The 26,326-nt window shown below is 39.9% G+C and overlaps 1 protein-coding gene across 2 annotated transcripts in view; it reads left to right on the top strand.

The window, feature by feature from the left end:
* SMARCC1 (SWI/SNF related, matrix associated, actin dependent regulator of chromatin subfamily c member 1) overlaps nt 1-26,326 on the top strand; it is a 195,094-nt gene that overhangs the window by 105,175 nt on the left and 63,593 nt on the right. For both annotated transcript variants that reach the window (XM_033205621.1, XM_033205632.1), the window contains exons 19-21: nt 4,523-4,582; nt 13,180-13,438; nt 14,122-14,283. In XM_033205621.1, the coding sequence (XP_033061512.1) occupies nt 4,523-4,582; nt 13,180-13,438; nt 14,122-14,283 (481 nt within the window). The remainder of the gene's footprint in view (nt 1-4,522; nt 4,583-13,179; nt 13,439-14,121; nt 14,284-26,326) is intronic.

Genomic DNA, 26,326 nt, shown 5'->3' with positions numbered 1-26,326 from the left:
TTGTAGGCATTCATAATGTAGAAAAGTTATCACTAGCACACAGTCTAAGAAAAGTAAAGGAATGTCTTCAGCATAAAGGATAGTGGTCCCAGATGAAAGCACATGACTCCATGAAGGAATAAGGAGCAGAGAAAAGGGTAATCTATGTGGTTAAATATAAAGTAATACAGATTGTTTAAACAATAATATTTGGGATTTATAATGGTAGAAATTACAAGAATGGCAGAAAGGCAGAAGGAGATTAAATTGAATAAATTGTTACAAAGTTTACATTATTTGGAAACATGACAAAAGTCCTGATTCAGGGTAAACTATAATTTGACACAACATTTTGGGACCTGACTGGATCTAATGGAAGAATAAAGAGTGCTAGAAAAAAGGTCAACATGTGAGTCAGTATAAAAGACATCTTCTGGCCAGGCACGGTGGCTCATGCCTGTTTTTGTTAATGTAAAATTCAGATCTGAGAAAAACTAACCTATAGTTACAGAAAGTATATACTAGTCTATACTTCTGTAAGTATATACTTTTGTGAGTGTATACTTCTGTAAGTATAGACTAGTATATACTTTTGTGTAAAAGACTAGTATATACTTTTTTGAGTGGCTATCAATTTGAGGTTTAAAGGAGGGAGCCTTTTGGGTTTTGATTTGAGTAGTATTACATTGTCATATAAGTTGAATTGTATCAAGTTTTATACTAATTTGTGTATTTTATTGTATATGTATCATACCTTCAGAAATACAAAATAATTTTTTTTTTTTTTGAGACTGAGTTTGCCCTTTTCTCCCAGGCTGGAATGAAGTGGGGCGATCTTGGCTCACTGCAACCTCCACCTCTGTGGTTCAAGTGATTTTCCTGCCTCAGCCTCCCAAATAGCTGGGATTACAGGCGTGTGCCACCACACCTGGCTAATTTTTATATTTTTAGTAGAGACAGGGTGTCTCCATGTTGACTAGGCTGGTCTTGAACTCCTGACCTCAGGTTATCCACCCACCTTGGCCTCCCAGTGTGCTCAGATTACAGGCGTGAGCCACTGGGCCTGGGCTTTTTTTTTTTTTTTTGAGACGGAGTCTTGCTCTGTCCCCCGGGCTGGAGTACAGTGGCCGGATCTCAGCTCACTGCAAGCTCCGCCTCCCGGGTTTACGCCATTCTCCTGCCTCAGCCTCCGGAGTAGCTAGGACTACAGGCACCCGCCACCTCGTCCGGCTAGTTTTTTGTATTTTTAGTAGAGACGGGGTTTCACCGTGTTAGCCAGGATGGTCTCGATCTCCTGACCTCGTGATCCGCCCATCTCGGCCTCCCAAAGTGCTGGGATTACAGGCTTGAGCCACCGCGCCCGGCCGGCATTTTTTTTTTTTATGGAGACAGAGTCTCGCTCTGTAGCCCAAGCTGGAGTGCAGTGGTGCAGTCTGAACTCCCTGCAACCGCTGCCTCCTGGGTTCAACCGTTTCTCCTGCCTCAGTCTCCCAAGTAGCTGGGACTACAGGCACGTGCCACCATGCCCAGCTAATTTTTGTATTTTTAGTAGAGATGGGGTTTCACCATGTTGGTCAGGCTGGTCTCAAACTCCTGACCTCTGATGATCCTCCTGCTTCAGCCTCCCAAAGTCCTAGGATTACAGGCGTGAGCCACCACACCTAGCTTTTTTGTATTTGTATTTTTTTAAAGAGAGGACATCTCACTGTGTTGTCCTGGTTGGTCTTGAACTCCTGAGCGCCAGTGATCCACCTTTTTCGACCTTCCAGAGTGCTAGGAATACAAGCATGAGCCACCATGCCCAGCCTAATAAAAAAAAATGTTTTTTAAATCATATGGAAGCTTCAGCAATAATTTTGTGGGCTCTGATGAGGCTTATGTTGTAGAGCCAGTTGTTTTTTTTTTTTTTTTTTTTTTTTGAGACGGAGTTTCGCTCTGTCACCCAGGCTGGAGTACAGTGGCCGGATCTCAGCTCACTGCAAGCTCCGCCTCCCGGATTCACGCCATTCTCCTGCCTCAGCCTCCCGAGTAGCTGGGACTACAGGCGCCCGCCACGTCGCCCGGCTAGTTTTTTGTATTTTTAGTAGAGACAGGGTTTCACCATGTTAGCCAGGATGGTCTCGATCTCCTGACCTCGTGATCCGCCCGTCTCGGCCTCCCAAAGTGCTGGGATTACAGGCTTGAGCCACCGCGCCCGGCCGAGCCAGTTGTTATCAAGAGAGGAAACAGGCTGGGCATGGTGAAACCCCTCTCCACTAAGAAAAAAAAAATACAATGACTAGCCAGACATTGTGGCGGCCGCATGTAATTCCAGCTACTCAGGAGGCTGAAGCTCAAGAGTCGCTTGAACCTAGGAGGAAGAGGTTGTAGTGAGCTGAGATCACACTACTGCACCCCAGCCTGGGTGACAGAGCAAGATGCCATCTTAAAAAAAAAAAAAAAGAAGAGGAAGAAACATTGACTTAAGTCTGTGGGGCAGAAAAAATTCTTTCTACACTTTGTGGCTGAGAAGTGGAGAGATGGTTGTTGAGGACCTTCCCTATAAATAAATGTCTCTGTCTAGGTTGTAGAGATCTTCCTTATGTTTGCTCAGGTTTTGTTTCTTCAGAATTTAGATTAAATGTTAATGAATTTTGTTCTTCTTGGGGCTCCAAATCTGATTGGTGATTACCTCTGATTTTGGTTTTTTAAAAGAACCTTTGGTTATCTTAAAGTAATCCTTGGGGATCTCAGCTGTATATTCTGTGTTATAGATACAGGCATCTTTTCTTTCTCACAAAGCCATACTGTAGGAGTTTAATTATTCTGCAAAGCTTAGCTCAACTGTTTTTATTCTTTAGTTAAAAGACTACTCATTTTTGATGCATTATTTGTTTTTTTTTTTTTTGCAAGTGAACAGGGTGTGTCAGAATGCTATGAATTGAATGCCCCAGAGATGTAGCAAATCAGGGTTTAATTTTGTTGTTGTTGTTTTATTTTTGTTTTTTCTTTCTTCCTTCATACAGAATTTAATTTTTTCATGCAGTGTGTAGCACTATTGCACTAAGAGATTTAATTATCTAAACTGAGAAACTGTTGACATATACAGGAAAATCATGGATTGTAGAAATGTTTGTTTATTTATTTTTTATTTTTTTATTTTTATTTTTATTTTTTATTTTTATTTTTATTTTTGAGACGGAGTCTCGCGCTGTCACCCAGGCTGGAGTGCTGTGGCCGGATCTCAGCTCACTGCAAGCTCCGCCTCCCGGGTTCACGCCATTCTCCTGCCTCAGCCTCCCGAGTAGCTGGGACTACAGGCGCCGCCACCTCGCCCGGCTAGTTTTTTGTAGTTTTTAGTAGAGACGGGGTTTCACCGTGTTAGTCAGGATGGTCTCGATCTCCTGACCTCGTGATCCGCCCGTCTCGGCCTCCCAAAGTGCTAGGATTACAGGCTTGAGCCACCGCGCCCGGCCGAAATGTTTATTTATTAAATGGTAATCTCTCAAAATAGAGTTTTGAGAGAGGGAAATACGTTAGAATGTGTATTTTGAATTAGTAATGTTTATAGCCGCATGATAATATCAACTATACTACAAATCAAGTCTCCTGAAGATGAGTGAATGCAGCAGGGTCTGCAGATCAAGAAATATAAATTAATCGATTAAATTGTAGTTTTTACACCAGCCAGTCACACTTCTCTTATACTCACATTGTCACATGAATCATAAACTATAAGGGACTCACATGGAAAAGGTGATTTTGAGTTTATGGACTCACTTGGAGATTCTTTTATATTTGAGAGATGTTTTAAAATGAGATGGTATGGACTTACTGCGGTTGGAATCAAGAACCTGTCAGTGTTTTATGTCTGTAGTACATCTGATCCTTGAATCCTGGAAGAAGTACTCTCTTTAAGTTATTACCAAGATGTGTGTTATGTTTGTGATATTACAGCTGATTTATGGTATGCAGTAAATTAATATGCCTTTTTAGCTTGCTGAAGATACTGTTAAGTATCAAAATAATAGAAATAACATATCCAAATAGTTATGAGTCCTTGTTTGACAGCAGGAAGTCTTTTTTGGTTTTTGTTTTTGTGTTTTTTTGAGATGGAGTCTCGCTCTGTTGCCAAGGCTGGAGTGCAGTGGCGCGATCTTGGCTCACTGCAACCTCTGCCTCCTGGGTTCTCCTGCCTCAGTCACCGGAGCAGCTGGAACTATAGGCAAGAGCCACCACACCCGACTAAATTTGTATTTTTAGTAGAGATGGGGTTTCATGGTGTTGGCCTGGCTGGTCTAGAACTCTGACCTCAAGTGATCCACCCACCTTGCCCTCCCAGATGCTGGGATTACAGGCGTGAGCCACTGCGCCCAGCCAGTCTTTGAAATAAGCCAGCATTTCTTTTAGAAGTTTAGGCTCTTTAAAGTGTTTTATTCCTGTTAGTCAAAGACTTACGTTGATAGTTTGTATAACACAGTCACTTGAGCTTGGAAAGTAATTCTACTGAGCTCCATATTCAGCTTTAAAAATGAGCAAAATATTTCTGATTTTGTTTCCTTAGAGTAAAGGTGCTAGTGCTGGAAGAGAATGGACTGAACAGGAGACCCTTCTACTCCTGGAGGTAAGCAGATTAATGCATATGGGATGTGTGCTAAGATTCTGTGACTAGCATCTTATTTTGTTTTGTTTTATTTGGAGGCAGGGTCTTGCTCTGTCATCCAGGCTGAAGTGCAGTGGCCTGATCATGGCTCAGTGCAGCCACTACAGGCATGTGCCACCATGCCTGGCTAATTTTTGTATTTTTTGTAGCAGTGGGCTTTCACCATGTTGTCCAGGCTGGTCTCAAACTCCTGGACTCAAGTAATCCTTCCACCTTGGCCTCCCAAAGTTCTGGAACTAAGGCATGAACCACTGTGCCTGGACTGTGACTAGCATTTTAAATTCACCTTTAGTATTCTGTTTTAAAAAGTGTCCACTGGGCCGGGCGCTGTGGCTCAAGCCTGTAATCCCAGCACTTTGGGAGGCCGAGACAAGCGGATCACGAGGTCAGGAGATAGAGACCATCCTGGCTAACATGGTGAAACCCCGTCTCTACTAAAAATACAAAAAACTAGCCGGGCGAGGTGGCGGGCGCCTGTAGTCCCAGCTACTCGGGAGGCTGAGGCAGGAGAATGGCGTAAACCCCGGAGGCGGAGCTTGCAGTGAGCCGAGATCTGGCCACTGCACTCCAGCCTGGGCGACAGAGCAAGACTCCGTCTCAAAAAAAAAAAAAAGCCGGCCGGGCGCAGTGGCTCAAGCCTGTAATCCCAGCACTTTGGGAGGCCGAGACGGGTGGATCACGAGGTCAGGAGATCGAGACCATCCTGGCTAACATGGTGAAACCCCGTCTCTACTAAAAAATACAAAAAACTAGCCGGGCGACATGCCGGGCGCCTGTAGTCCCAGCTGCTTGGGAGGCTGAGGCAGGAGAATGGCGTAAACCCAGGAGGCGGAGCTTGCAGTGAGCTGAGACCTGGCCACTGCACTCCAGCCTGGGCGGCAGAGCGAGACTCCGTCTCAAAAAAAAAAAAAAAAAAGTGTCCACTGGAGCTCAAAACTCAATCACACATGTGTTTTCCTTTAGAACAGCCATCGTGCTTTAATAGTTGATACTTAAATCCTTTTCTGTGTCTCCCATTGATAGTACAGAATTTTAAAACCGTGTAGTTAGATATTTAGACGATTAAATTGATAATTTTTATAGATTCATCGAGGATGTTTAAGTGAAGCTAATTCCTAATTGTCACACACTCACAACAAAATAAGTTGTGAGTGTGTGACAGGAATAAAGTGACTACTAAGACAATTGGTGTCATTGCTTGGATTTATGCTAAGATGTCGCCGCTCCTTTTGCACCATGAATGCAGATGTCGACATAATGAAAAAGACAGTAGTGTCTTAGTATTATCAAGGAAATTGTTTGACATCACAGTCCTAAAAGAGCCCGATGCCCTCTGGGTTCCCAGACCACGTAGAGTGGACTTGGTGACATTTTGGTTGCTGTACTGCTTTGGTTTGGTTTTTCAGGTTGTTCCAATTGTTGTGATTACTCTAGAAGTATCCTTGGTGCATCAAACTATTTTCATTTCTTTTTTGCATTCCTCTTTTACTTTTTCTTGCTGTTTTCTGCTTCTCCCCCCAACCTTGTCTTTCTCTGTTGTGATCAAAATCAAAAGAATCCCTTGTTGTGTGTTCTTTTGCCTCTACTTTGATATGTTCTCATATGCCCATTCAGTATCAGTGATATGCAGAGAGCTTTGCTGACTTACTTTTTTCTTATTTATTTAACTATCTTTCCTATGGTACTGACTGACTCACTTTTAATTTCAGGACTATTTAGCCATATCTACTAGATTTTAATATTAATTAAAATGAATCGTGTTTTCAGTACTTGTGGGTGACTATAAACACACTTTTGTATTGCTATTTTGGAATCTTTGGGCTCTGGAGAGAAAGTAAGTTGTGTAACAATGACTGGGACAACAATTGTTCTTTTTCTTGCTGCACATTGACGCTGAAACTTTTCTCCTTTTTCATATTTAAGATTAGTAGGTAGTAAAAGTGAGGTAGAAATAACTGAACTACTGTTTAAAGACATCCAAGAGGTCGGGTGGAGTGGCTTACGCCTGTAATCCCAGCACTTTGGGAGGTCAAGGCGGACAGATCACGAGGTCAGGAGATCAAGACCATCCTGGCTAACACGGTGAAACTCTGTCTCTACTAAAAATACAAAAAATTAGCCAGGCGTGGTGGCAGGCGCCTGTAGTCTCAGCTACTTGGGAGGCTGAGGCAGGAGAGTGGCGGGAACCCAGGAGGCGGAGCTTGCAGTGAGCAGAGATCACACCACTGCACTCCAGCCTGGGCAATGGAGTGAGACTCCGTCTCAAAAAAAAAAAAAAAAAAAAAAACAAAAAACAAAACATCCAAGAAAACCACAGTATTCTTACACAAGAGTGCATTTTCTCTCCTGCAGGTGGAATCTGTGCAGTGTTTGATTTTTCTTTTAAACTTGCAATTCAGTCAACAGGAATTGTTTGCAATTACACAAAGAGAAATAAAAGACTTCTCCACATCAGTGTTTACCACTAGCATCTTCCGTTTATATAGTTTATTTAGAGATACTCAATAGCTTAAGAATATGAAGTCAGATGAGTATTTTTAAATGGATTTATAATCAAATATTGTCTCTTTCTAATATATTGATAAATCTGGTAGACTCATTGGGATTTGCTGTTTTCAAAATAGCATCGTACTTTTTTTTTTTTCCCAGACAGGGTTTTACTCCCTTCCCCCATGCTAGTGTGCAGTAGCACAATCTCAGTCCACTGCAGCCTCAATTTGCCGAGCTCAGGCGATCCTCCCAGCTCAGCCTCTCGAGTAGCTGGGACTACAGGTGTGCACCACCATGCCTGGCTAGTTTTTTTGTATTTTTAATAGAGATGGGGTTTCGGCATTGTTGCTCAGGCGGGCATACTATTTTATTAAACAAATATACCACACAGGAAGCATTCCAAATATTTTTTGTATTCTTGAGCCCACCCCTTTGATTTTTAAAAGACCTTATTTCTTAAAGTCTTGTATCAAAGCACAGTTTTTGAGTAAATGCTAAAGGTTAATATCTGGTCATGTTCATTTCCTTGTTATCTTATTGTAAATATTGGAGGCAACATTTCAATTTTGGAAATAGTCAAAGTGGAATGTATACAATAGATAAAGGAATACAGTTGGAAAAAGAAAGATCTTTAATTGGTGGAAATGAAGGATAATGTAAGATTTTATATATATATATATATATATATATATATATAATTTTTTTTTTTTTTTTTTTTTTTTTTTTTTGAGACGGAGTCTCACTCTGTCGCCCAGGCTGGATTGCAGTGGCCGGATCTCAGCTCACTGCAAGCTCCGCCTCCCGGGTCTACGCCATTCTCCTGCCTCAGCCTTCTGAGTAGCTGGGACTACAGGCGCCTGCCACCGCGCCCGGCTAGTTTTTTGTATTTTTTAGTAGAGACGGGGTTTCACCGTGTTAGCCGGAATGGTCTCGATCTTCTGACCTCGTGATCCACCCATCTCGGCCTCCCAAAGTGCTGGGATTACAGGCTTGAGCCACCGCGCCCGGCCAAGATTTTATATTAACTTTTTAAAAAGAAATTACTCTGTAAGATCGAGATGATGACGGCTTGTTTGAATAAGACTTCAGTTGTAAAAAGGTATGGGGAATTTCTACTTGAAAATGTGTCATTAGAATGAGTAGGCATATAAAGTCTGAAGTTTGAGGTGAAAAAACAAAATAGCACAACAACAAAAAAGAATAAGTAGCTACAAAAGACCACCACAGTCTTTATGGAAGTTTGAAATTCTGTTGTTAGAATCAGGGCACCAGAAGGAAAGAGAGATAATGGAGCCACTCTATTCCACAGTGATTAAGGCGATCAAAAATTTTTTTTCAAATTAATATATATGTACATACATATCTATATATTTTTGCACATATTTAATATAGAGGCAGGGTTTTGCTACTCTGCCCATGCTGGTCTTGAACTCCTGGTCTCTAGTGATCCTCCTGCCTCAGCCTCCCAGAGTGCTTGGATTATAGATGTAAGCCACTGTGCTGGGTACATAGTTTCTTTTTTCTTTGAGACGGAGTCTTGCTCTGTCTCCCAGGCTGGAGTGCAGTGGCATGATCTCGGCTCACTGCAGCCTCTGCCTCCTGGGTTCATGCGATTCTCCTGCCTCAGCCTCCCCAGTAGCTGGGACTACAGATGCGTACCACCACACCCAGCTAATTTTTGTATTTTCACAAGACATGGGGTTTCACCATGTTGGCCAGGATGGTCCCGATCGCTTGACCTCGTGATCTGCCAACCTCAGACTCCCAAAGTGCTGGGATTACAGGCGCAAGCCACCGCGCCTGGCCTTCACAGTTTCTTTTAAGTCCACAACTGATTGCAGTATTCTTCCTGTTCATTTGTAATTATTCCTGGGCTTTAAAGTGACAAGACTTGAATTTGTAAGCTCACTGATTCTCCCTTGATAACTCTAGTGTTTGTCATGTATGCTTTGCTTTCTCATGCTATTTATTTTCCCTTAGATAATTAATAGACATAAAGGCTATACCTGCAAATAAAACTTATAATTTATTAACATTTATGTATCACTGTAAGAGTTTCTCTTTTCTTTTTTGAGACAGAGTCTCGCTCTGTCACCCAGGCTGGAGTGCAGTGGCATGATCTTGGCTCACTGCGAGCTCTGCCTCCCGGGTTCACCCTATTCTGCTATCTCTGCCTCCCAAGTAGCTGGGACTACAGGCGCCCGCCACCAAGCCCGGCTACTTTTTTTGTAGTTTTAGTAGAGACGGGGTTTCACCATGTTAGCCAGGAGGGTCTTGATCTCCTGACCTTGTTATCCTCCCGCCTCGGCCTCCCAAAGTGCTGGGATTACAGGCGTGAGCCACCGCGCCCAGCCTTCTCTCATTTTTTTATGCCAGCTAAATTACAGGAAACATAGCATTAGAAGATATTCAGTAACCAACATGCAAGATTTCCTCATAGTGTGCATGCATTTTACATACTTTTTCTTGATACGCAACTCAGGAAATATTTAATTCTATGTACTTTTGAACTACACTAAGAGAAATAGTAAATCTTCTATTAAAAAACTTTTCTTAAGGACAGAGATGTTCAATCTTTTGGCTTCCCTGGGCCACATTGGAAGCACTGTCTTGGGCCACACATAAGATACACTAACACTAACAATAGCTGATGAGCTTAAAAGAAAAAAATCCCCCCAAAAATCTCATAGTGTTTTAAGAAAGTTTATGAATTTGTATGGGTCACATTCAGTGCCATCCTGGGCCACATGCGGGCTGCAGGCCGCAGGTTGGACAAGCTTGGTTTAGGAGAAGCTTTTTTTTAAAATTAAAAAACAGCCTTTTTACATTTGAGAGCCTTAGCAAAGTCAGATTTCTTTTTTGGTTTAGTTCAGTTTCCTGTGGTTTGAGTTCAGTAAACTTTATTAGGTATTGTGCTTTGGACACTATGACAGACACTGCATGTTGAGATCTATAGGACACAGTCTGTACCTTTAAGGAATTCATAGTCTACTTAGGTGACAGAAAGATAAAACACAAAGCTTGAATGCAGAATTCCCAACTTTATGATTAGAGGTATGTCCAGAGCACAAGAGCTGTACAGAGGAGTTGCTTTGCAAACAGACCAGGTAGATAAGTCAATGAACAGCCTTCTGGGAATGGTATAGCTAGCTGTGTTGGTCCTAAAACATGATGTTTCCAGTGCAGAACAAATGGTTCATAGGCACAATACCTAGTAGGGATATATCAGTGGGACCTGTGTATTCTTGAAACAAAAAGAGTAGGGAATAGGGTGGGAGAAGTAGGCAGTGTCCTGATCATGTCTGGCTTAGTTTCATAAGATAATGACACATAATAAAATAGTTTTAGGCAGGAGAGAAAGAGTGTTTTACGTAAAACATATTTCACTCTAGCAGCTTGGAGAAGGATGAAATTAAGTATAAAAAGGTAATTATAAGAATCAATTTATGAGGCCGATTTGGAAGGATCACTTGAGGCCAGAAGTTGGACAGCAGCCTGGGCAACATAGCAAGACTGTGTCTCTAAAAAAAAAGAGAGAGAGAGAGAGAACGTATCCAGGTTGAGTAATGATGAAGACCTGAACCTGGGTTATGGCAGGATGAATGAAGCTGTTTTGTAGTATTATAAGATACTTACTAAAAACCTTTAATTGAATAATTCTCCTTCCTGGCCAGTGTATCACCGCATTGTTCTCTTTTCAAAATATCTATTTTTTTGCCTCTCTTATTAACATTACTGTCAGTTCCCGGGCTCAGACATTTACTGATTCTCAACTCTGTGCTCTTCTGGATGCTGATTCTTGCTTGGATTTTGTATCTCAGAAGGTTCCCCAACTCCACCTTTATTCTGGGAAAAAAAAAAAAACTTGGTGAACTTTCTTATTGTTCCCTGGCAAAAGGAACATGAAAAAATATTTTTTAAATAAAAACTTCATTGGAAAAGGGCGTGATAGAGCATGCCTAGAAAATCCCTATCTATAATTAGAAACATAGTACAGCCCCAGTAGATATATTTCTACTTCCGTGGACCTGCGTGAGATAGATATATTTTTCTTTTTTCTAACAATCTGGGTCTTTCAAAAAGTAATTCCTTCTCAAACTACCTGAGGTTACTGAATATCCAGAGGTCACTGAATATCCAGAGGAAACCCAGAATTAGCCTAGTTTTTCAAGGGATTTAATGAGTCAGACTGTTTGCTGGCTTGGGTTTTAAGAAGTCCTGTACCATTCCAGCAGAAATGAAAGCCTGAGCAGCAGTTGGAACCCCGAGTTAAGAATTAATTGATGGCCAGGCGCAGTATTTCACACCTGTAATCTCAGCACCTGTAATCTCAGCACTTTGGGAGGCTGAGGTGGGAGGATTGCTTGAATTCAAAAGTCCGTGACCATCCTGGGCAATATAGTGAGAACCCGTCTCTAAAAATTAAAAACAAACAAACTTTGAAGTAAAATAATTAACTGAAAAAGTAAAACATGGAGACAACTATTGTTATAGAAAGCTCAATCTCACAGTGCAGATCAGCAAATTAGGCTCTAATGTAAGGTTTTTCAGTTGGAGCATTCAATATTGACATTTGGGCCAGTTTTTTTGTTGTTGGAATGGAGGGTTCATATATGTTTTACAGCATATATTGCCCCTCCTTGTTCTTAGATACCAGCAGCACTTCCCCAGCTGGGTCAACCAAAAATGTTTGCAGACATTGCCAATGTCTTCAAGGGGGCAAAAATTACCCTTCGTTGAGAACCATGGTCCTGGAGAGAATGGTGTGAGAGTACCAACTTCAGTATGCCACTAAATAAATTCTTGTTATCCAATTAATTCCTCAACTTTCTTAGCACCACATAGTTGTGGTTTTCTTTCTACTGTTCTATCCATTTTTCCCTCGGAGACTCCTTTTAAACTTTTTGTTGGTTTCTTTCAGGATTTTCTCTGAAAAAATCATAAATTATAAAACTAGAAATGTATGTAGTTTATAAATTTTAGAATCAGTTTATCAATTTCTACTAAAAAGAAGCCTACTTGGAGTTTGACTGGAATTGTATTGAATCTAAAGTTCAACTTGGAAATAATTGACATCTTAATACTGAGACTTCTAGTGAATGAACACAATATATCTCTTCCGTTATTTTATTTGGGTCTTTTAGTTCTCTCATGTTTTACTCATTCCAGTCTGTTGCTCTTATACATTCTTTATTATGTTTATTCCTCCTCCTAAGTATTTAATTATGCTATTTAAGACAGAGTCTTGCTGTGTTTGTCAGGCTGGCCTTGAACTCCTAGGCTAAAGAGATCCTCTCGCCTCAGCCCCCTGAGTAGCTGGGACTACAGATGTGTGCCCCCACACCCAGTTTTTATATTACTTTAAATACTTTTTTTCTTCCTGTTTAAAATTGTTCATTGCTATTATGTATGGATATATAGTTGAGTTTCTCTATTGCCCTTCTATCCTTTGACTTTGCTCAGCTGTTTAGTTTTAGTACTTTTTTTTATAGCTTCCTTAGAATTTTCTATATAAACAGTCATGTCTGTCTGTATTAGTAACCCTAACCCCTCCCTCCCTCCCTCCCTTCCTTCCCTATTTTCTTTCTTTCTATCGCTCTTGCCGCCCAGGCTGGAGTGCAGTGACGCAATCTCTGCTCACTGCAACCTCTGCCTCCTGGGTTCAAGCGATTCTTGTACCTCAGCCTCCTGAGTAGCTGGGAGTACAGGCACACACCACCATGCCCGGCTAATTTTTGTATTTTTAGTAGAGATGGAGTTTCACCATGTCATTGGCCAGCTGATCTCGAACTCCTGACCTCAGGTGATCTGCCTCACAAAGTGCTAGGATTACAGGCATGAGCCACCATGCTTGGAATACTTGGAATACTTCTTTCTTTATAGTATGCATGTCTTTTATTTATTTTTCTTGCCTGATTGAAAATAATATAAGGAAAGCCATCAAATCTTTCTATTTATGCAGAACTATTGCATTAATTTTTTTTTAAAAAAGCTATATAAAGAACTTCTAATATTACACATTACTTTCTTGTTACCTGACATGAAAGCATCTGTTTTTTCTGTTTTAGGCCCTGGAGATGTATAAGGATGATTGGAACAAAGTGTCGGAACATGTTGGAAGTCGTACTCAGGATGAATGCATCCTCCACTTTTTGAGACTTCCCATTGAGGACCCATACCTTGAGAATTCAGATGCTTCCCTTGGGCCTTTGGCCTACCAGCCTGTCCCCTTTAGTCAGTCAGGAAATCCGGTCATGAGCACTGTTGCTTTTTTGGCATCTGTGGTGGACCCTCGCGTGGCATCTGCTGCAGCAAAAGCGGCTTTGGGTATGGACTTCCCTAAACCATCTCCTCAACAGAAAAACTCAATTTATCTCAATTTGAATATTACCAGCCATTACATTCATTTCTTTTAATGTAAATAACAAAAATCAGATATTACCTGTGAAAGATACCATATTCTTTATAAAAGTATTACAAAATTTTTAAGTAATGCGTCTTAAAATTAAGAGCTTTAGGAATTGGAGGAACAGAGGTTTTTTATTGTATATTTTGTGATTAATTTATAATTTGGTATAACTAGCAAAGGAAGTCATTTGATATTCATGGGTTACACATTAATTATAACTAGAACTTCGTCACATCATAGAACTTTCTTGGTTTTATGGATGTTTAATCCTTGCTGTTTTTGTTTTTTTGATTTATTAATCTAGTAAGCAAAGTTAAAATATGGACAGCAGTTTTGATTATTGCTGGTATGAGTTGAAAGATCTCTTATTTCAAGGCTCTGTGATGTGTAGGATAAAATGTAGAGCCATAGAATTTCATTTTTTTTTTTTTTTTAATCTCGTTTAGTCCTCTCATTTTGCTGGTGTAGAGGGACTGAGAGCCTGAAGAGGTTGCTACACCTAAGACAATAATATTGTGTTGGGTTTCCCGATGGTGGTTTTACACTGAAGCAAATTTTTGTGCAAAGTTAGATTGCTGTTCCATTTTTATTCTTGAACCAGAGGAGTTTTCTCGGGTCCGGGAGGAGGTACCACTGGAATTGGTTGAAGCTCATGTTAAGAAAGTACAAGAAGCAGCACGAGCCTCTGGGAAAGTGGATCCCACCTACGGCCTGGAGAGCAGCTGCATTGCGGGCACAGGGCCCGATGAGCCAGAGAAGCTTGGTGAGTCACTGCTGCTTTCAAGGGACAGGGTTAATATATGTTTGTATTCCTGTCAGCTTACTCAAGTAATTGGGTTTACCTGCACTAAAAAGTGAGTACAATGATCAGTATAAACTTGTCTTTTAAGATTAGTTTTTTAAGATTATGATTTTTTTTCTCTTGTCTGTTTCTTTTGGTAGCTAGAACTAAAAAAATTGTCTTGTAATTGTTAATGGTATTACAGTTGTGAATTATCTGGTTGCTGTTTGTAGATCCAGGTTTTGAATAGACAGAAGAATACTGAAAGATGCATGGAACTGTAGGTGAAAACAAAGAAATGACTTATGATTATGTTAATTTATATGTTGCTGAATGGGTTTCAGTTCATTGTTTTGGGGGTTTTCTTAGCTGAGGAGAAAATCCTGTAACATAAAATTCCTCATTTTAACTGCTTAAAAGTATATAATAGCTTCTGCTTTATTTACAATGCTGTGTGTCTGTCACCACTATCTAATTCCAGAACATTTTCCTCATCCCAACAGGAAATCACATACTTATTAAGCGGTCACTCCCCAGTCCTTTTGCTCTTCAGCTGTGGTACCCACTAACAATCTACTTTCTGTCTCTATGGGTTTGCCTATTCTGGACATTTAATATATAAACAGAATCATGTAATATGTGGCCTTTTGTGTCTGCTTCTTTGACTTAGCATGTTTTCAAGGTTCATCCATGTTGTAGCATCCATCAGTACCTCATTCTTGTCAGTGCTGACTATTTCTTTGGGTGGATATAACCAATTATATTTATCTGTCATATACCCAATTATATTTATCTGTCAATTCATGGACATTTTGTTTCCACTTTTACACTATGAAAAATGCTGCTATGAACACTTATATACAAGCTTTTTTGTGAACGGAGGGTTTTCACTTCTTTTGGTTGGGTATATACCTAGGGGTAGAATTGCTGAGTTACATGGTAATTTTGTTTACCTTTTTGAGAAACTGCCAGCCTGTTTTTCATAGTGGCTATACCATTTTATGTTCCTACCCGTAATGTATGACATTTGTAAATTCTTCACATCCTTGTCAATACTTATTTTTCTATTTTTACCTTTAATAGCCAGTCTAGTGGTTTGATGTTGGGGTTTGTATTTGCATTGATGATTAATGATCTTGAATATCATGTGTTTATTGGCCATTTTTATGTCTTCCTTGGGAAATACCTACTCAGATTCATGTCCCACCCCCCCCCTTTTTTTTTCTTAGTAGACTTTATGTTTTAGAGCAGTTTTAGGTTCATAGCAAAATTTGATAGACATTACGGAGTTCCTGCATACCACCTGACTACCCCCCACATGCACAGTTTCCCCCACGATCGATATCCCATACCAGAGTGGTACATTTGTTGATAAACCTACTTTAACACATCATCATCAACTGCAGTCCAAAGTTTTAGTTTATTCTGTAATTGATTCTCACATGCTGAACCACCCTCACCTTTTTTTTTGTTTTTTGGTTTTTATTTTGATAAATCCAACTTGGCCTTTGTAAGTAATCCATTTAACATGCTATCAGATTCAGTTTGCTAGTGTTTTGTTGAAGATTTTTGCATCTGTATTCATAGATTGTAGTTTTTTTTTCTGTGATATCTTTGTCCAGTTTTGGTATTAAGGTAATACCATCCTCAAAGAATAAGGAATTGTTCTTTTTTTTTTTTTAAGAAAAGTTTGAGGAGCATTGGAGTTAATTCTTCTTTAAGCATTTGATAATATTTACTGGTAAAGCCATCATGTCCTGGGCTTTTCTTACTTTCTTGATTATTGATTCTGTCTCCGTTTTCTTTCTTTTTTTTTTTTTTTGGAGACGGTGTCTCACTCTCACTCAGACTGGAGTGCAATGGTGTGGTCTTGGCTCACTGCAACCTCTGCCTCCTGGGTTCAAGCAGTTCTTCCGCCTCAGCCCCTGGAGTAGCTGGGACTACAGGCACATGCCACCACACCGGGCTAATTTTTGTATTTTAGTAGAGACGGGGTTTCACTGTGTTGGCCAGGCTGGTCTTGATCTCCTGATCTTGTGAACCACCCGCCTCGGCCTCCCAAAGTGTTGGGATTACTGTTGTGAGCCACCACACCCAGCCCTGATTCTGTCTCTTAACTCCTTATCATTCTACTGAGATTTAAACATTTCTTAATGAGTCAGTTTTGGTAGTTTGTGTCTTATAGGAATTTATTCATTTTATGTAGACTATCTAATTTGTTGGCAAAAAATTTATAACAACAAAAAGGGGAGACAACTGGAATGTCCATCATCTGATGTGTGATAAGCAAAATGTGGTATATCCATACAATGGAATATTACTTGGCTATAAAAAGGAATGAAGTATTGACATATGCCACATCATGGATGAATTTGGAAACATTTGGTAAGTGAAAAGCCAGTGAAAATAGCCAGTATACTATATGATTGCATTTATAAGAAAAGTCCTGAAGAGGGAAATCTGTAAAAACAAAGTAGATTAATGGTTGCTCTGTATAGGTGGAAGGGAGGATTTGGGGTTGATTGCAAAAGGATACCTCTTTGAAGTAATGAAAATGTTTTAAATTTTACCATAGGGATGGTTGCACGTATCTGTTGATATACTAAATTTCATTGACTTGTACTCCTTCAATGGGTGAATTTTATATTATGTGAATTACATCTTAATAAATTGGTGAATTCTATATTATGTGAATTATATCTCAAAGCTATCTTTTTAAGTTCACAGTGTCCTCTCATAACTGTCAATAGTAATGTCCTCATTTTCATTACTGATTATAGTAATTTCATCCACTTGCTTTTCTTGTTTTAAAGTCAGTCCAGGTAAAGACTTGTCAATTTTGTCTCTTCAAAGAACCAGCTTTTTTGTTTCATTGATTCTCTGTTTTTCTGTTCTATAATTTCTCTCCACTCTAATCTTCATTTTTTCCTTCTGCTGATTAAAGAATTATAGGTGTCATTTTGCCTAATTATTTCCATCTTTATCTCACCTGTATGAAATTTATATACACTGTGCTTTAGATACAATGATTTTCATTTGTCTGTTTGTTTGTTTGTTTGTTTGTTTATTTTTGGAGACAGAGTCTCGTTCTGTCACCCAGGCTGGAGTATGGTGGTGTGATCTCAACTCACTGCAACCTCCACCTCCCAGATTAAAGCGATTCTCCTGTCTCAGCCTCCCGAGTAGCTGGGATTACATGTGTGTGTCACAACGCCTGGCTGATTTTTGTATTTTGGGTAGAGACAGGGTTGCACCATGTTGGCCAGGCTGGTCTCCAACTCCTAACCTCAAGTGATCTACCCGCCTCAGCCTCCCAAAGGGCTGGGATTACAGGCATGGGCCACTGTGCCTGGCGTGTTATTATTGTTTTTTAAGACAGTGTCTTGCTTTGTCACTCAGGCTGGAGTACGGTGGCATGATCATAGCTCATTGCAATCTGTACCTCCCAGGCTCAAGTGATTCTCCCACCTCAGCCTCCCAAGTAGTTGGAACTACAGGCACATGACACCATTCCTGGCTATTGTCTTTTTCATTTATTCTTAAAATAAAGATAATAGGAAGTAAAAGTTAAAATTGCTAGCTATTGCTCTCCAGAACATACCATCTGAACACCTAGTGCTCCATTCTTGGCAGTTCAAGTGGATATCAGTGAGGTCCTTTCAAGTCTCAAATCTTACCATTTTTTATGAGTTTGCATAGGGCCTACCCTTGTTGTTCTTTCTACTTTGTTTGAATTAAGTGCCAATCTAGCCATCTCATTTTGCTTATACAGAAACATTTTTTCAGATTAATGAAGCCTCTCATCCCTTCTGCTGGGGTTTGGATATGGTTTGTTTGTCCTCACCAAAACTTGTGTTGAACTTTGATCCCCAATGTGATGGTGTTGGGAGGTGTTTGGGTTGTGGAGGCAGATCCTTCATAAACGGCTTGGTGCTATTTTTGTAGTAGTGAATGAGTTTCCATTCTCACTCTTGGGGAATTGGATTCGTTCTCCTAGTAATGGATTCATTCCCCTCAGAGTGGGTTGTTATAATTTCAGGACCCTCATCAGGTTTCTCTTCTTTACACCTGTCTGCTTCTCCTTTGACCTCCTCTGCCATGTTGGGACACAGAATAAAATCCTTTGCTAGGAATTGGGGCCATGCCCTTGAATGTCTAAGTCTGTGGAACTGTGAGCTAAATAAACCCTTTTTCTTTGTAAATTACCTAGTTTCAGATATGCTTTTATAGCACCACAAAATGGACTAAGATACCAGCCCTCTGCGCAAATTATTGTTTTAACTCTTCTTAACATTGTTACACCTAGAGTACCAGCTCTTTGATTTAAAAGCAATTTGAGAGTATCAATAATTCTTAGTTTGAAATTAACTTATGTTCTTTTTCTTATATGAAGACTGAATTTAGCAGGCCAAGTCACTTCTCTGTTCTTCTTTGTTGATTCACCATCAGACAGTACCCAGCATAGGCTGGAAAAACCTGGGACTAATGAAGCCTGGGTCTTAATTTCCTAAATGTTTTGAGTCAGTGAGATTTGTGTACTTTGCCAAATGAGGGATGTGTTTTTACATGTATGTTTTGAAAACATATTTTGGTAGATTATATCATAGACCATTAGTGGCTATGAAATAGGCTGCAAATTTAGCCATTTCTAGTTTACTGAGATTTGAAACAAGACTGAAGTACCTAGCAACCTTGGTTTCTTTGGGGCTGGATTCTCCTGATTCCTGATTCATTAGTGAATTTATGGTTTGTGGAGCATGCAGAGCTTAGACTGCTACAGGAGGCACATGAGACTACAAGGGCTGACCTTTGAGTGGCATTAACAGTAAAATTCATTCACGGTATCTGGAAGTAGCCTCCCAGTTAACCTCTTTCAAGTGTGTTCCATACTCACTAATTGCAGCAACGGAATTTGGGTCCTCTTATAATAAGGGTAAGGAAAACAGACCATAATATGAATATTTCAAATGAGTTGAGAATAGGTTTCTGTAACTTATGCTGGACTATTATAGATAATATGATTTATATTGGATTCCAACAAATGGAATAAATTGAGAAACAGCAAATGTTTCTCCCTTCGGAATTGGCTCAACAGAATTGTAGAAGGTCAACAGTGTATCTCTTACATTTCATGTCACAAATACTGCCTTATTGTGTAGCACACTGGTTTGAAACCAAGTGATAAAGGATTTTACTTAGCAAGATAATAGTGTACTTGGGTGGTGAGTTCATGGTACTATTTATTGTGATAATTTACTGTGTTACAAATATGTACACATAGGTATTATCTATGGTAAAATCATACTATAGGGAAAATAAGCTTCCTTAAGAAATATAGTACTTGTTTTGGGTTCTTGTCATTAACCTATCTAACATTTCATTGTGAATTTGGATTAGAGAAGAAATATACGATGTATATGGTGAAATGAAAGTAAAGCTGGATGAACACTCAGACACCTCTTACATTCATATTTTAAGTGATTTCCCATAGGAATTATTTAGGAAATGAGTGTTTGCTTATGAGAAGGGTCGTCTTCAGTCCATCTTTTTAACTATGGTCATTCACCAAGAACTATTAATTTCTGTACATTTATATATTTTTTGTTTTTCGTTGACTAGACCATTCTGGGCACACAAAAAATACTTCTGAGTACCCATATTTAGTCCACATTGTATAGGGATTTTTGACTGGCCATTTGAGTTTCTTTTTAGGAGAATCATTTGGAGGAAGTAACTTTTTTTTTTTTTTTGGCAAAAGCAAGTAAACTGAGGCATGGAGAGGTTACATAGGTATGTATCTGAACCAGAAATTTAACCTAAATCTCTCTAATCCCAAAGCTCTGCTTCTCTTCACTGTAGCAGGCTGCCAGAAGTAAAATACGTAGGTTTGTCTGTGTGGTTTTCATTCACTGAACAAGCATCTTTAAAGGCCTAATAGCTCCAAATTACTGTTCTGTCTTAGATACTATGGGAAATATAATACTAAAGAGCCCAAGCTCTCTTGAGAACTTAACACCTGTCTCCTGAAATAGGCAAATGCATCAGTCAGAGCAGCTGTGGTTGACTTCCTCTATATGCCACTGAATGCCAGCAAAACCCACAGAAGTCTGGGTGCTATGGCTCATGTTTGTAATCCCAACACTTTGGCCAGCAGGAGGATTGCTTTAGGCCAGGATATAGAGACCAGCCTGGTCAACATAGCAAGACCCCATCTGTACAAAAAAATAGAAATAAAAAAATTAGCTGAGCATGGTGGTGCAAACCTTTAGTCTTAGCTACTCAGGAACACAAGGTGAGAGGATCGTTTGAGCCCAAGCTACAGTGAGCTGTGATCCACACCACTGCATTCCAGCCTACGTGACTAAGCGAGACCCTGTCTCAAATAAAAACCAAAAACCTTACACCAAAATTCAGTCAGTGTCATTCAGTGCATGAGCCTGTGCCAGAGAAGCTTTCTTGGACATAATCACAAAAAATCAAACTCAGTGTATCATATTGTCACATCATTTCTTTGTGTTCTAGATGCTAGGATACTGGTAAAGTAAACCAAAATTTCTCCCCTTTATGTTGTATATTTATAGAGTGTAAGATGGACAGCAATCTAATCAAATAAGTAAAACTTAGCGTGTATAGATGTAATTATTTATGAAGAGTATGTTGGCTGATGTGCTATGGTGAAAAGCAAAGCAGGGTTGCAAGAATATGAGTGAAGTGTGGGAATTACAATTTTAAATGATCAGGGAAAGTCTCATTGAGAAAGTGACTTTTGAGCGAAGATGTAAATAAGGTGAGCAAGAGTGCTATGTAGACATGCAGTGTAAGAGTGTTCCCAGTATTGGGAGAAGCCAGTGTAAAGCCCACTGGGCAGGAGCTACCTGGCATACTTGAAGAACAGCAAGGAGGCTCATGTAACGTTATAATAGCTCGATTGGTGGGGGAGGGGAGGATATGAGCTGTTAAGGTAATTTGTGGGTTATTGTGATGTTTACTTTATGCAAAGTGGAGGAAGTGGAGCAGTTTGACCAAAAGAATGTCAGAGTCTGACATATGTGTTTGAGACAGGGTTTCACTCTGTTGCCTAGACTGGAGTGCAGTGGCACAATCTTAGCTCACTGCAACCTCTGCATCCTGGGCTCAGGTGATTCTCCCAGCTCAGCCTCCCGAATAGCTGGGACCACAGGGGTGCATCACCACACCTTGATTTTTTTGTTTTTTTATAGAGGCGGGGTTTTGCCATGTTGCCTAGGCTGGTCTCAAACTCCTGGACTCCAGCAGTCTGCCTGCCTCAGCCTCCCAAAGTGCTGGGATTATAAGCGTGAGCCACCACGCCTGGCCTGAGTCTGACCTATATTTTTTCAAGTCTTACTCTAACTGTTCATGTGAGAATATACTCCCATGTGAAAGTCATTAAATTGATATATTATTCAGATAACATATATTTGATTTTCAAAGAAAATTTTCTTCACTACATAACTAAGGCTTTTATTAGAAAGCTCTATTAAAGATTTTATTAAATTTTTCTTTGTGTTTTTATTTTTATTTTTTAAAGAGACAGGGTCTTGCTATGTCTCCCAGGCTGGATACAGTGGCATGATCATGACTCACTACAGCCTTGACCTCCCGGGTTCAAGTGATCTCCCAGTTCTGCCTCCAAGTAGCTGGGACTACAGGCATGCACCACCATCCTGGGCTACTTATTTTAGTTATTGTAGAGACAGGGTCTCACTATGTTGCTTAGACTAGTCTCAAACTCTTGAGCTCAAGCCATCATCCCACCTTGGCCTCTCAAAGTGCTGGGATTACAGGCATGAGCTACTGCACTCAACCCAAGGCCACATTTTATGCTTGTGTTTTGCTAGGATTACAGGTAGATTTTTTTTACATGACTTGGAAACTAAACAAAATTGCCTATCTTATAATTTGTTTACTTATAGCAAACATACTGATACATTGATAGGATAGCACAGTGAAATCTTGTATACCTACTAGTTAGGTTCAACTTTTTGATATTTATTTAGCCTTCTAAATAAATGTTATTTTTCTTGAATTATTATTATTTGAAACAGAGTCTCGCTCTGTCGCCCAGGCTAGAGTGTACTGGCACCATCTCCGCTCACTGCAAGCTCCGCCTCCTGGGTTCTCGCCATTCTCCTGCCTCAGCCTCCCAAGTAGCTGGGACTACAGGTGCCCGCCACTACTCCCAGCTAATTTTTTGTATTTTTAGTAGAGACGGGGTTTTACCGTGTTAGCCAGGATGATCTCGATCTCCTGACCTCAAGATATGCCCGCCTCGGCCTCCCAAAGTGCTGGGATTACAGGCGTGAGCCACGGCGCCCAGCCTGAATTACTTCAAAGTAATTTGAAGACATGATGACTCTTTGTAGCCTAAATAGTCCACCATGTGTTTCCTAAGGATAAGGACACTTTCCTACACCAGTTATTTAACACAATGATTTTTAGTCCCTTTTTAGGACACCAGCGCTTTCCCTCAAGAGAGTTGGAATGTACTTGTACATTCAAGGGCTAGTCAAGGGTTTGTCAAAAACCTTTTATTGTTACCCTCATTTATATTTCCTGATCTCAAGTATTGGTTTCATTTCTTTTGCTACTGAGTGGATTTACTGTCTGCATCTCAGTTCTGGTTTGGACAGATTTTGAGGGATTAGGTTAATTGAAGTGTTTTTCTTGCAAGTTGATGACTTTTGGTGAAATTTAATCACAAATAGAATAATCAGAGTTTTTAAAAATATGTCAATGAGTAGATTGTCTACTGAGCTCCTTAATAACCTATGGAATACAGGTTTCCAATGAGTACATCTTGAGCCAGTTGTCACAGCTCTGTGTTAACCCAGCTAATCATTCCTAGTTTTTAAGAAGGTTAAGGACTAGTCTAGACATTATGAGATTAAGATAATCCTGACAATAAATAATACTGAAGAAGTAACTTTCTAAGAACATACAGCCCAGAAATGACTGTTAGAATTCTCGCCTCAGATACTATTCATAGCTTATAAGTAGCCTCACTCTTCTCACCATGAGGATTTCCATAACATTATTTTTAAAGTCAGGCACTTCTAAAACACCATGTGTGAAAATACCCTAGGCCAATGCATGTAAGAAAAATGTGGAACCATATTTGATCATCAGACTTACATCATGTGGAATGGGCTGCTTTCTCTTTGTTATATTTAAAGGGCTCTTTCAAGTATTGTAAAAACATATTGAAATATATACTCAAACTTCTGAATAGCTCATAATTGGACATTTAATTTCTAAGGACTGACTAGGATTTACCTGACTTTCCTCATACTTATTAGGTAGTAGGATGTATATTTTCAGGAAGAAATTGACTTTTGTTACAAAATATAACTGTCTGCCTTTGGGGGATTGTTTCATCAAATCAGGCATTTTGGATATTTGATATATGCCTCTTGCTGTGGGCAAATCATGTCATGTGACATACAGTTAATACCCTCTACCAATTGAAGCTATTTTTTTGTGCTACGCATACATGAAAAAAATAATTTCAGCATTTGGGGGGTTGGCAATAAAATGAAGTGTAGTATTATTTGTTCATGGAAGACTCTACGTAGAAGGGCTATAAGAATTATTACACAGGAGCCAGGTGTGGTGGCTCATGACTGTAATCCCACCACTTTGGGAAGCCGAGGTGGGAGAATCATTTGGGCTAAGGAGTTTGAGACTAGTCTGGGCAACATATTATGGTGAGACCTCGTCTCTACAAAAAAGAAAAAAACCTAGCCAGATATGGTGATGCACACTTGTTGTCCTAGCTACTTGGGAGGCAGAGATGGAAGGATTGCTTAAGCCCAGAAGTTTGAGGTTGCAGTGAGGTCTGCTTCTGCCACCGTACTCCAGCCTGGGTGACCGAACAAGACTCTATCTCTTAAAAAATAAAAAAAGAATTCTTAAAAGGGGTCGTGTAATTTTTGATGGAGGAATGCTTCACAAAGAAAGTAGTATTTGAGCTGAACGTAGAAAAAGAGGTTTAGAAGGCTGGGCGCGGTGGCTCATGACTGTACTCCCAGCACTTTGGGAGGCTGAGTTACACAGATCACCTCAGGTCGGGTTGGAGACCAGCCTGCGCAACACAGTGAAACTCCGTCTCGACTAAAAATACGAAAGTTAGCCGGGTGTGGTGGCGCATCGCTATAATCTCAGCAGCCTGGGAGCCTGAGGCATAAGAATCACTTGAACCCAGGAGGCAAAGGCTGCAGTGAGCTAAGATCGTGCCACTGCACTCCAGCCAGGGCAAACAGAGTGAGACTCTGTCTCAAAAAAAAGTAAAAGAGGTTTAGAATGTCACTGAGCAGATTCGAGAAAGTATTTGATTCTATAAACCAATGTGATTGAAGTCACAGAAACAGAAATGGAAAGTTATTTAGAGAATGGGAAATAAACTAGATTGGCCACAATACAAAGTTCAAATAAGGACGGAGAAAGAATAGCCTACAAAGGTAGGTTGTAGCTAGGTTATAGAGATTGTGATGCCAAAGGTTGTGAGCTTGGGCTATGTATTGCTGGCTTTATGAAATCCTTGCAGTTAAATATAGGGAGTGACGTGATCAGTCTCACAGAAGTATTGACTGGGTTCCTGCCATGTGCTTCATTCTGCTCTTGACAAGACAGAAATCTATGAGACTGTAAGTTCTCCAAGTTTTTGGTCTCAGGACTCCTTTATACTCTTAAAAAATATCTAGGAGAACCCCAGATGCTTCAGTTTATATGGATTATGTTTGTTGATGTTTGCTATGCAGATGGTTCTTGGCTTTCAATGGGATTATGTTCTGATAAACCCATTATAAGTTGAAAATATGTCGAAAATGCATTTAATACACCTAACCTACCAAATGTAACTTAGCCTAGCCTACCTTCAGCATGCTCAGAACATCTACATTAGCCTACATTTGGTCAAAATCGTGTAACACAAAGCCTGCTAACATATTGAATGTCTCGTGTAATTTACTGAGTTACATCAAAAATGAAAAGCAGAATGATCATATGGGTATTCAGATTATGGTTTCAACCGAATGCATATCGCTTTTGCAGCATTGTAAAGTTGAAATGCCACAAGTCAAACCATTATAAGTCAGGTACCATCTGTAATATAAATCAAGACTGAGGAACTTTTGAAAGAATTCATGAGTGCATTGTTTTCGCTATCTGACTGATCACTTCATTGTGCATTATGCAGCCTCTAAAGTGTCAGACTCTATATCTGTGTGAGAATGAGAATGCAAAGGCAAATAACATCTTAATGTTATTTTGAAAATAGTTTTGACTTTAAGTAGAGGCTCATGCAGAAGAAACACTATTAGTTTTGTTTGAGTCCTTTAGGGAAGTCTTCACAAAGGATGTGACCTTTTATACAGGAACAAATAAGGAAAAAAAAAAAGAATGTAGGTGGCATATTCTGGAATGATTGCCAAGAGGTCTGTGGGGAGCAGGTACTCTGGTCAAGTGCATGCAGCTGTGGAGATGGCTATGGGACTGATTTTGAAGGGTTGTTACCTTGCAGACATTAGGAAGTCATCAGAAAATAGAAGTAGCATGATTCAGTCTGTTTTTGAAAATAACTGCTGGCAGTTTACAAATGAAGTGCGGAAAATGGAGGGTGGTTCCTGCCAAATAGTCATAGTGCATGATTATTACATTCTTACATTAAAGGCAGCTATGTGGCAGACATTTAAATCTCTTCTCCAGTATGCCTCTCCCAGTTCTTTTAACCTGTTAGGAAATAGTTATTAGACCTTTTTTCATACTGTTTTTGCTAGCCATGTTATTACTAGAATGTCTTTGGCACATGACCCACTAGTTTAAGTTATATGCCTTCTTGTTTAAGTCGTTCAATCCTCTTTAACGCTGCAGGTACGGATCAGATGGTCAGATTACATGTTTTTGGGGAAGGATTTTTAACCTATTGGTTTATCAACCACAACAAAATGACATGAGATTCATGGAGAGGCTGCAGCCTCCTAAGGGTTTATGATTCAGACCAGAATTT

Source organism: Trachypithecus francoisi, unplaced genomic scaffold (assembly GCF_009764315.1).
Source record: "Trachypithecus francoisi isolate TF-2019V2 unplaced genomic scaffold, Tfra_2.0 Lachesis_group0, whole genome shotgun sequence".
Taxonomy (NCBI): Eukaryota; Metazoa; Chordata; class Mammalia; order Primates; family Cercopithecidae; genus Trachypithecus; species Trachypithecus francoisi.
This window is presented reverse-complemented; position numbering and strand designations above follow the sequence as displayed.